Source organism: Nannospalax galili, unplaced genomic scaffold (assembly GCF_000622305.1).
Source record: "Nannospalax galili isolate Female #2095 unplaced genomic scaffold, S.galili_v1.0 scaffold140, whole genome shotgun sequence".
Classification (NCBI taxonomy): domain Eukaryota; kingdom Metazoa; phylum Chordata; class Mammalia; order Rodentia; family Spalacidae; genus Nannospalax; species Nannospalax galili.
In genome coordinates this window covers 15,506,652-15,518,809 of record NW_008352267.1, presented here as the reverse complement: position 1 = coordinate 15,518,809, position 12,158 = coordinate 15,506,652, and the positions used below count along the sequence as shown (strand labels likewise).

Here is a 12,158-nt window from a genome sequence, read left to right as displayed (position 1 = left end):
TTGGTTATACTTTCCTTTTGGGTGTTTAAGACCCTACAGTTGACCCAGATAAACCAATATTTTTTGCTCTTAAGGCCTTTTGGGGATCTGTTCTTCAGGGGTCACGTGGGCTTGGGAGGAGCCCCTGGCTCTTTTCTTTTACCAGTTCTGTCTATGTGAAGATAAGTCTAAGGTCCTACTCGACCATGGCTGGCTTCACTTGGAAGCATGGAGGAAATGTTTCCTCTGAGTTGACCCTCCTCTTTGTAGACTGGACACTGGGTCAAATGGGTCAAGTCCATCTGGTGGGGTCTCCATAGCCTCCCTGAACAAGAGTGGTGTGGTGACTCACCAAAGTTACAGGACATTTTGAGAGATTTTCCATAGTGCCCTGGAACTTAGTTGACCTTGGAGGGCAAGGGGCAAAAACTGTCCTTTAAGTCCCTCTGACCAGATTAGTATAGGCCTCAAAGTATGGCTGTTAAATATCCAATAAGGTTAGTTCCACCAGTGTGGTATTTTAGATTATCATGTGCTATGTAGATAAAGCTTGGGCAAAAAAACAAATATTCTCAGATAAACCTTGACTAGATATATATTTTGTTCCTTAAACTAGTTGACTAAACTATGACCATAGACATTTTAAGATTATGTGTATATTATTTTTGTCTCATCCTTTATATATCATAACAAACCTAAATAGACCTTCATCACTTGCTTAGGCATTCTTTTTTTTCTCATTTTTTCTATTTTGGAAAATATCTCCATTTCCATGTCCTTTTAACATCTTTTACATTCTCATTTTCTTTTTCTAATAATTATGAGACACAATAACATTAGCAAATAAATTTTCCATCTGTTGTGAACATTCTTTTCCTGGGGATGCTAAGCAGTGCTTAGTCCCTTTTAAGGTTCTAGTGTCAAACCAATGTTTGATTAAAGTTTTACTGGGGAACCAATGAATTTACTGAGCTTACTAACCAAGATAACTGAGGAGTTGCTGAGGTGTATGAATGATCTGAGGGTATGCACACTGGAAAGCCTTTACCCTGCATGGATCAAGCTTCTCTTCCTTGCCTTCCCCAGATTATGTACTTTAGCCTGACCAAATCCAGGAGACCATGTGTGATTAGGGCCAACTTACATACAGTTGGCTGGGAAGAGTGGCTGGGAGAGTGGCTGGGAAGAGTGGATGATGGTAGTTATTTCATACAGAAAAGACTGCTGTACAACATTATCTTATTAAAAGAACATGGAATTTTAAAGGATTTGGTGCTAGCATCCACAAATGAGGGAGAATATACATCTTTTATTTTTCTGAGTCTGTGTTACTTCACTTAGTATAACAGTTTCTAGATCCATCCATTTACCTGCAAATTTCATTATTTCACCTTTCTTTACCACTGAATAGAACTCAATTGTATAAATATACAACATTTTTAACCACTTGTCAGTTGAGGGGCACTTAGGTTGCTTCCATCTCTTAGCTATTGTGAATAGAGCAGCAACAAACATGGTTGTACAAGTGTCTGTACAATAGGATGAGTCCTTTGGGTATATGCCAAGGAGTGGTATAACCAGATCATATGGTAGGTTCATTTTTAGTTTTTAAGAGTTCTACACACTGTGTTACATAGAGGCTGCACGAGTATGCAATCCCACCAGCAGTGAATGAGCGTTCCCTTTTCTCTACATCTTTGCCAGCATTTGGTATCATTTGTTCTCTTGAGCCTAGCCAGTCTGATTGGGTTAAGATGATAGCCTAGGGTGGTTTTAATTTGCATTTCCCTAATTACTAACAATGTTGAACACTTTTTGAGATGTTTCTTAACCATCTTTATTTCTTCCTTTGAGAACTCTCTGTTTAGATCTTTAGCTCATCTTTTCATTGAGTCATTTGGTTTCTTGCTTGTTTTTTGAGTTCTTTATATATTCTGGATGCTAAACCTCTGCCAGATATGTCACTGGTGAAGATTTTTCCCCCCATTCTGTGGGTTTTCTCTTTACTTTTTTGATTTTTTTCTTTTTTCTGTACAGAAGCTTTTTAGTTTAATGAGGTCCTACTTGTTGATTGCTGATCTTAATTCCTGAGCAACTTCTGTCTGATTTAGAAAATCCTTTCCTATACTTATATCCTGTAAGTTACTGCCAATATTTTCTTCTAATAGTTTCAGTGTTTCCAGTTTCACATTGAGGTCTTTGATTCATGGGGAGTTGACTTTTGTGCAAGGTGAAAGATAAGGATCCAGTTTCATTTTTCTACAGGTGGAGATCCAGTTTTGCCAGCGACATTTGTTGAAGATGCTGTCTTTCCTCCATTGTGTGTTCTTGGCTCCTTTGTCAAATATCAGGTGGCTGAAACTGCGTGTACTCAGGTTTGGGTCTTCAGTGATGTTCCATTGATCTATGTGTCTATTTTTGTGCCAGTACCATGCTGTTTTTATGACTATAGCTCTGAAGTATACTTTGAGATCTCCAGCCTTGTTCTTTGTGCTCAGGGTTATTTTGGCTATTTGGGGTCTTTTGTGCTTCCATATGAATTTAAGGATGTTTTTTTCTAATTCTGTGAAGTATGTCATAGGGATTTTGATTGAGATTGCATTGACTTTATATATTGCTTTTGGTAGGATGGTCATTTTCACAATATTAATTCTTGCAATCCATGAGCAAGGGAGGTCCTTTCATCTCCTGGTGTCTTCCTCAATCTCTTTCTTAACGATTCAAAATTTTCATTGTAGAGATCTTTGGTGTCTTTGGTCAGATTTATTCCAAGATATTTTTTGTAGCAATTATGAATGGGAACATTTCCCTGTACTCCTCCTCTAATTGCTTGTTATTGGTATATAGAAAGGCTACTGGTTTTTGTAAATTGGTTTTATAAACTGCCACTATACTGAAAGTGTTGATCAGTTCTAAGAAATTCTGGTGGAACTTTTGGGATCTCTTAGGTATAGTATCATATCATCTGCAAAAAGGGATAGTTTGACCTCTTCTTTTCCAGTTAGTACTCCTTTAATTTCCTTCTCCTGTCTTATTGCTCTAACAAGAGTTTCAAGCACTATGTTGAAAAGGAGTGGAAATAGTGGACATCGTTGTCTGGTGCCTGATTTTAATGGGAATGCTTCCAGTTTTTTTCCATTTAGAATGATGTTGGCCATGGGTTTGTTGTATATTGCTTTAATTATGTTGAGGTATGTTCCCTTCAGTCCAATTTACTTTAGAACTTTTATCATGAATGCATGCTGAATTTGTCAAAAAGCCTTTTCTGCATCTATTGAGATGACAATGTAGTTTTTGCCTTTGAGTCCATTTATATGATTAATGACGTTGACTGACTTGCATATATTGAACCATCCCTGCATCACTAGAATAAAGCCTACTTGATCACGGTGAATGATCTTTTTGATGTACGTCTATATGCGGTTTGAAAGTATTTTGTTGAGAATTTTTGAATCTATGTTCATTAAGGTTATGGGTTTGTAGTTTTCTTTTCTTTTCTTTTTTTTTGGTTGTGTCTTTAACTGGTTTGGGTATTAGAGTAATGTGGGCTTCACAGAAGGAATTTGGGAGTTCTCCCTCTGTTTCTATTGTTTTGAATAATTCAAGTCGTATGTTTCCTTATATGTTATGGGTCTGTAAAAGCTGTTCTCTCCTTAGGATAGCTTTGGTGGTTCCATGATTTTAGGTAGTTTTCCATTTCTTTAGGTTTGCAAAGTTAATAGAATATAGGTTTTAACATATTCCCTTATAAAGTTCTGAATCTTTTTGGTGTCTGTTGTGATATTTCCCCTTTCATAGCTGATTTTTTGTGGATTTAGATTTGCTCTTTCTTTCTTTTGCTTAACTGGGCTATGGGTTTGTCTACCTTGTTTATCATTTCAAAGAATCAGCTCTTAGAGTCATTGCTTCTTTGTATTGTTTTCTTTGTTTCTATTTCATTAATTTCTGTTCTGATCTTTACTATTTCTTCTCATCTGCTGGGTTTGGGTTTCATTTGTGCTTGCCTTTCTAGAGCCTTGAGTTGCGATGTTAAGTCATTGATTTGTGCACTTTCTGATTTTTTAATGTAGGCACTTAGAGCTATAAACTTCCCTCTTAAGACTGCTTTTAAAGTGTCCCACTGGATGTGCTGTGTTGTATTGTCCGTTTTGTTGAATTCCAGGAATTCTTTTATTTCTTTCTTAATTTTTCCTTTGAAGTGAGATGAGTTTCTTTCAGACAACAAAAAGATGGGTTTTGTTTCTTAATCCATTTACCATGAGTTCATATATTGACTAGGGCTTCATCCAGTGTTGATTTTGAGCTCTATTGCATTGTGGTCTGATAGAATGCATGGAATTATTTCAATTTTTTAATATTTATTGATGTTTGTTGTATGGCCCAGTATGTGCTTGGAATATTCTTCGATGAGTTGCTTGCAAACAGCAAAGAGATGGATTTTGTTTCTTAATCCATTCACTTAGCCTGTGTCTTCTGGGGAGTTCAGTCCATTGATATTTAAAGTTATTATTGAGAGGTGTGTATTGGTTGCTGTCCTTTTGATTGCTGTTTGTGTTCTTTGTCTAATTTTGTGTTTCTTCAATTATACTATTGTCTTTCATTGCCTCTGGGTTATTGTTGTTCCTTTCTCCTCTCTTTGTGCTGCTTCAAGTATTCTTTGAAAGGCTGGTTTCATGGATATGTATTCTTTCAGGCTTTTCATGTCATGGAAGAGTTTTCTTTCCCCCTCAACTATAATAGACATTTTTGCTGGGTAAAGTATTCTGAGCTGGCATCTATTGTCATTTAGACCTGGAAATACCTTGGTCCAGACTCTTCTGGTTTTCATAGTTTGCATTGATAAGTCAGCTGTAATTCTGATGAGCTTTTCTTTGCATGTGACTTGTTTTTCTTTTGCTGCTTTCAGTATTCTCTCTTTGTTCTGTACATTTAGTGTTTTTAGTATGATATGTCATGGGGAGTTTCTCTTCTGATCCTGTCTTTTTTGGTGTTCTATGTGCTTCCTGTATTTGTATGGGCATGTCTTTCTTTAGTTTTGGGAAATTCTCTTCTACAATCCTGTTTAAGACCTGGTCAAAACCATTATCCTGAAATTCTTCTTCCTCTGTGCCGTAGATTTGGTCTTTTCATGGTGTCCCATATCTCTTGCATATTCTATTCCTGTGGGTTTTTTCTTAAGTTTTTCATAATCTTTGCTTGAGTTGTCTGGTTCTTCAACTTTATCTTCCAGTGTTGATATCTGTTTTCCATTTCATTCACTCTAGCGGTGAGGCTTTCCCCTGTGGTTTCAAGTTGGCTTATTGAGTTTTTTACTTCCTTCTTCATTTTCACCTGAGTTTTCTTCAATGTTTCTATCTCTTTTGTGAATTCATTCAGAAGTTTATCCCTATCTTCTTTTAATTCTTTGATTTGTTTGGTCGTGTGTTCTTTAAATGCTTTGAATTCCTTGATTGTGTTTATGACTGTTCTTTTAAATTCTGTGTCCTGGGTTGTCTCCAGAGGGTTCTCTTTGTAGAACAGGACTGGTAGAGTTTGGTGGGAACATAGTGTTTTGACTTTCCATTTTATTATTCTTTCATTGTGATTTTGGCATGTGAATTTCTTTTGTTGTTTGTGATTCTGATATGAGATTTAAGTTGAAGTATACTTCTGTTTGTATTATTGGTGTGCCTTGGTCCTTTCCTTATTGGTTATGTAAATCTGGTTTGTCCAGGTTTCAGGTTCTCTCATGTTCTATTTTGGAGGGAACAGATGGCTTCAGATCAGCTACTCAGGAGCTCCCACAGAAGCCCAAGTCAGGTTCCAGCCAGGTACACTCAGGCTTTCCTTCTAAGGTTTGCATCTCTATTAGCGGGAACTCAGAGCAAAATTTGCGAAGTTCCCAAGGGGGCCTGATTTTGGAACTCCTGCTGAGTTCTCAGCCCCTATGCTAGAGGAAGGCCAGAAAGGCAGTCTCTGGCGGTCTGCTGAGATCTCAGCCAATACACAGATGGATGTTGGAACCCACACTTTCAGGCTGTCTGCTCAGGTCTCAGCCTTATCCTACCAAGCTAGGTCTTCCCCGGGGTCTTGGGGGGAGGTGCTCATGCAATCCCGAAGTTAGGGGGTTGGGTATGGTACAATTAGGGGAAGCTCACCACCACGTGGAGACAGGATCCAGAGCACTCTCAGGCAGTCCCCTGAGTTCTCAGCCCCTGTGCCAGAGGGAGGCCAGAACCGGCACTCTGTGGCACTCTGCTGAAATCACAGTACTATATGGAGGTCGGAACTGGCCTTCTCAGGCTGTCTGCTCAGGTCTCAGCCTTAACTTACCTAAGGCAGGTCTCAACCATGTTGCAATTTCATAGAAAAGATTAACATTACTTATATATAAATTGACTGCGTTACGAGACCAAGAATACTTGATAGATTCAAGATGCATGAATGAGTGAATCAGCTGGGCTTATAGTTCTGAATTGCGTGTATTTATTCACAGATACTTCATGACATTGAAACAGATAGAGCTATAATTAATGTACTCAACTGTCCAGCTCTATATGACGATGTGAAAGTGAAATTTCTCTGTCCAGTGAGTAATCAAGAAACACCCTTCGTCACCATTCTTGTCTAGCCTTTTGTTTTGTTTTTTTGAGACAAAGTTGCATAGCCTAGGCTAGTCTTGAACTTTCGATCCTCCTGCCTCAGCCTCCCAACTGCTGGGATTATGTGTCACAAAACGTGGCTTTTTCTTTTCTGATCTTTTGAATGATTTTGGTTTGAAATTTCATTTGATGCAATTCCCAACAAAGACGATGACAGATATCTATCAATCAATAGCCAGAGAAAGCAACAAATCAAAGCTATAGCATTTTTTTTTCTAAAAGAACATATATAATATTTTTTGTTTATTTTTTCTAAATTCTATATAATTTACATATTAATTTTAAAATAAAAATTTAAAAATCAGGATGGTTGTAAAACAAAAGTATGCTGGAAGTGGTGGCACATGCCTTTAGTCCCAGCACTTGGGAGTTAGAGGCAGGCTGATCTCTGTGAGATTGAGGCCAGTCTGGTCTACATAACGAGTTCCAGGCCAACTATGGCTACAATGAGATAAAAAAACAAAAACAAAAAACCCAACCAAACAAAAACTATGTTTTAGTACAGAGCAGTGACAACATTTTTGATTTGTCTCTTTAAAACACATTGCTGCTGCTGGGTCTAGTAGCCCACACCCTTAATCCCAGCTGCTCTGGAGAAAACGGCAGGTAGATTTCTGTGAGTTCAAGACCAGCCTAGTGTGTAGGAGTTCCAGGTCAGCTGGAACATATTACGACCCTATTTCAAAACAAAACGAAAGACAAAACAACAACAAAAAACCCATATTGCTGCCAATGATTTATAACAGACTTTAAAACAAAGGGGTTTTACTTACCTTTAAATTGATAATATAATAGTATTTATTGATCTAATATTACCTTATGAAAAATGAGAATGTCTCCATTGTCACCACTCAGAACATCATGGGTGTATAATGTATTTTACCAATTGCAAATGCCATGTCTGGCTATTATACTGTATATAGAAAATTTTAAGTCTCATTAATTTCATTTTTCTATGAAATCATTAACCAGAACTACAAATAATTAACTACATTAGTCAACTTTAAATTTCTCCTGCCTTCATCCTCTGCCTGTGCTCTGTTAGCTATTGAAATGTAAATATGTTGAAGCAGGTGATTTGGGTAGTTCCTTTATGGGGTGGTTGCCCCTGGAATAATGGAACCACTCTGAATTCTCATTCAACTAGCAGTCTCTAAACAGAAATAGTGGTCTAGGGGCTGGAGAGATGGCTCGGGTTAAGAACACTGGTTGTTCTTGCAGAAGACCCAGGTTCGAATCCCAGCACCCACATGGCAGCTAACAACTGTCCGTAACTCCAGTCCCAGGGGATCTGACAGCCTCTTCTGACCTCCAAGGGCATTGCATGACATGGGTGCACTTACCTACAGGCAGGCAATACATGCACACACATTAAAAAAAAAAAAAAAAGAAATAGTGGTCTAAGTACCAGTGGTGAGGGGCACTGAACCAGCAGCCTGAGGTCCCTAAACATTAGCCTGAGCCTCGCCTTTTAAGGACCTTGATATAAGCCAAACTGGGATTCCTGGCTTCTAGGGATAAAAGAATTTCAGGACTTTTAAGTATGAAGCAGAGCTAAGTTTAATAAGGATATTGTAATACAGATTTTAAGAATGAGGAATAAGAGAAAGAAAAACCCTCACCAAGAAAGACACACCCAACAGCATGGATACACACTTCACTGAGAGCCACACTTTATTGTCTTCACAACAATCATATATAGGGTTCTGTCAACACAAAAGAGAGAGTTTATTCTGGAGCCAAATATGAGTGACCATAGCCCAAGAACAGAGATTCTGGTTACCCCAAATTCCATGTTCCAATGTGGAAGCAGTTTCATGCAGTTTTTATAGTATAGTAACAGAACAAAGAAAAGTCATAAATCAAGACATTTCTCAAATACATTGGTGGAAACATTAAGTAGGTGGATACACAGAAAGCTCAGCTATAAGGCCTCACATGCTATCTGGTGGATGGGAGATAGGGTGTTGTTAAGTTAATAGATTCCAGAGGCTTTTTATCTGTTAGTCCACAGGATGGTAAGTCAGAAATAGAGGTTGGCAAGGAGTCATCAATTAGGGGGCTAATGATGGCCCAAGATAAAATGTAACTGGGCTCTGGAACATTCCAGATTCTCCACAATCATTGAAGTTCTAATCAATTGGTCAGCCTTTGCAGAAGGTTCAGTTTCAAGAAGTTTCTGGGAACTTCTGTTCACAGTTTTGAAACTATTATTGTCAAAGAGCTGTTAGGAACCTAAATGAGATCACAGGGCAGTTCCTGAGGGGCACCTGACAAGATTATGATCTATAAGATCACAGGGATGCAGGAAAGTAGGATATCTTTAATGCAAACAAAGTTAATAGTCTTGTTTGAGAGCCCCAGAAAATATCATCCAAAAGATATGAGGCCCTACTCAGGGTCAAATACACTCAGGCCCTAAGTCTGGTTCTTTCCTACTTTGACTTAAAATGTCTATATATATGAAAGGAATATAATCTCTGTATCAACAACCTATACAGCAGATGTTAACTGGACTAGAATTCTTGCTTCCCAGCCAGTAAAGAGACTTCAGATGACTCCAGGATGAAGGGTCTCCTTTCCCCACCCATGCCCCATATTTTTCCCTGTCTTTCTATCCAGCTTCATGAGGACCACTGGCCAAGGGACCTTGGTAATATATAGGGTCATCAAGGCCAGAACATGAAAGTTTTTCCAAAAATGTAGGTATTACTATCATCATCTGTCTTGAGTCACTGTAGCTGCCTCTTGCAGAAATTGGTAAGAAATGCTTTCTTTTCCCCTAGTTTGGTTTTGAGGCCTCTCTCTGGACAATGGCTGTAAATTCTATCCTTGCTCTGATAGGACTCCTGGTGAGGTGGTGACATATGTTTACAGCATGTCTTTCACAAGCTATTTCTTTGTCCTGATGAATAGCCAACACCTAAACGTTTGATCAGAGAATGACCAGGTGTCCCTCTCACAGGAAACTTGTTTGTATTGGCAGATACCCTGGGGCTCTTGTCTGCTCTGTGTGCAGTTTATTCTGTTGATATAAAAGCATAACTCTCACCTCAAAAAAGATAAGAGATAGTTTATTCTGGAGTCCAATATGAGTGACCATGACCTGGGAACACAGATTTTGGTCACCCCAAATTCTGTGTTCCAACATGGTAACAGTTTCATGAAGTTTTTATAGTAACACAACAAAGAAAGCCGTAAATCCAGACAATTTTCAGATGCCTTGGCGGGGACATCAGAGGGGCAGTTTTATAGCAAAGTGGGATGAATTCTGCTACAGTCCCTTGGGCTGGTGGAAGTTAGTGGTCTGCTAAGTTAATACATTTCAGAAGGCTTTTATTTGTTAGTCATAGGATGTTAGATCAAACACAGAGGTGGACAAAGAATGGCTACTTAGGGGACTAAAGATATCCCAAGATAAATTGTGAATAGGTTCTGGTGCAACATTTCCACAATAATGAAGTTCAAATCAGTTGATCAGCCCTGCAAGAGATTCAGTTGAAGATACAGGGTTTTTGTCCCTGGGAATTTTCATTCACTTTACCAATATGACCACTTGCACAGGCAAAGAAGAAACTTAGGTTCAAGTGTGCTGGTCAGGCAAGACACAGAGATGATCACATAATATAAAGGTAATAACAGAAGCAGCTTTTTATTAGTTACAGATAAAAGAAAGGGGGCAGTACACCTCACAGGACCAGCAGGATGAAGGCAGCAGCCCAGAAGCGATGGAGAGAGACTTGAGGGCCAAAGCCTTACTGGGGTCCAGGGTGTCCCATGGGAGGTCTTAATTGATGGCTATAAAGCAAGCAGACTTGAGTTCCATAGATTCACACAGACTAAGATGTAGTCATGTGCATGTGTATATACACAATAAAGTGTAAAAAATTAGAAATAAAACATAATAACAAAATACCCAAGGTGGACAAAAAGGAAGGCAGGAAGGAAGGTAGGAAGGCAGGAAGGAAGGGAGGGAGGGAGGGAGGGAGGAAGGAAGGAAGGAAGGAAGGAAGGACAGAAGAAGGGAAGGAAGGGAGGAAGGCAGGAAGGAAGGAAGGAAGGCAGGAAGGAAGGGAGGGAGGGAGGGAGGGAGGAAGGAAGGAAGGAAGGAAGGAAGGACAGAAGAAGGGAAGGAAGGGAGGAAGGCAGGAAGGAAGGAAGGAAGGCAGGAAGGAAGGGAGGGAGGGAGGGAGGGAGGAAGGAAGGAAGGAAGGAAGGAAGGACAGAAGAAGGGAAGGAAGGGAGGAAGGCAGGAAGGAAGGAAGGAAGGCAGGAAGGAAGGGAGGGAGGGAGGGAGGGAGGAAGGAAGGAAGGAAGGAAGGAAGGACAGAAGAAGGGAAGGAAGGGAGGAAGGCAGGAAGGAAGGAAGGAAGGCAGGAAGGAAGGGAGGGAGGGAGGGAGGGAGGAAGGAAGGAAGGAAGGAAGGAAGGACAGAAGAAGGGAAGGAAGGGAGGAAGGCAGGAAGGAAGGAAGGAAGGCAGGAAGGAAGGGAGGGAGGGAGGGAGGGAGGAAGGAAGGAAGGAAGGAAGGAAGGACAGAAGAAGGGAAGGAAGGGAGGAAGGCAGGAAGGAAGGAAGGAAGGCAGGAAGGAAGGGAGGGAGGGAGGGAGGGAGGAAGGAAGGAAGGAAGGAAGGAAGGAGGGAGGGAGGGAAGGAAAGAAGGAAGGGAGGGAGGGAGGAAGGAAAGAAGAAGGGAAGGAAGGAAGGGAGGGAGGAAAGAAGAAGGGAAGGAAGGAAGGTAGGAAGGAAGGAAAGAAGAAGGGAAGGAAGGGAGGAAGGAAGGAAGGAAGGAGGGAGGGAAGGAAGGAAGGAAGGGAGGGAGGGAGGAAAGGAGGGAGGGAAGAAAAGGAGGAGGAAGGAAGGGAGAAAGAAATGAAGACCAGTGTCTAAATTTATCAATGTCATAGAAAAAAATGCATCTTCTAGGGGTGGAATTGTTATCTGGCAATTCTGTACTTAATTTATTGAGGAACTACTCAACTTTTTGCACAGTGCTACATAACTGTTCATTTCTATCAGCAATATATGAAGGACTTTGATTTTCCACATCCTCACTGACACCTATTTCTATGTTCTCACTTAATTTTTAAATTGGTAGTACTAGTGGGTGTGACGGTGTCATTGAGACCTTATGATTAAGAGTTTTTTTTTTTATGTGTTTGCTGGATATTTGGATATATTCTTTAGAGAAATGCCTGTTCGAGTCATTTAAATTTTTATTGGACTATCTCTTGTCAATGAATTGTGAAAATTCTTTATCAGATATGTTATTTGCAAATATTTTCTCCCATCTGTGACTTTACTTTTCATTCTGTTGGTGCCCTTTCTAATGCATAAAAGGTTTAATTTTAATTTTTTAAAATATTTTATTTATATTTTTATTTTATGTGTATGCTTGTATTACCTGCACGTAGGTAAGTGCACCCATGTCGTGCAATGCCTGCAGAGGACAGAAGAGACTGTCAGATCCCCTAGAACTGGAGTTACAGACGGCTGTTAGCCGCCACGTGGGTGCTGCTGAGTTCGAACCTGGCTCTTC

At 39.7% G+C, this 12,158-nt stretch overlaps 1 protein-coding gene across 1 annotated transcript in view; it reads left to right on the top strand.

The window, feature by feature from the left end:
- The window catches only part of LOC103746864 (phosphatidylinositol 3,4,5-trisphosphate 3-phosphatase TPTE2-like), an 80,475-nt gene that overhangs the window by 65,810 nt on the left and 2,507 nt on the right, over positions 1–12,158 (top strand). The window contains exons 14-15 of the mRNA XM_008849145.1: positions 6,455–6,547; positions 8,628–8,638. Of these exons, the coding sequence (XP_008847367.1) occupies positions 6,455–6,547; positions 8,628–8,638 (104 nt within the window). The remainder of the gene's footprint in view (positions 1–6,454; positions 6,548–8,627; positions 8,639–12,158) is intronic.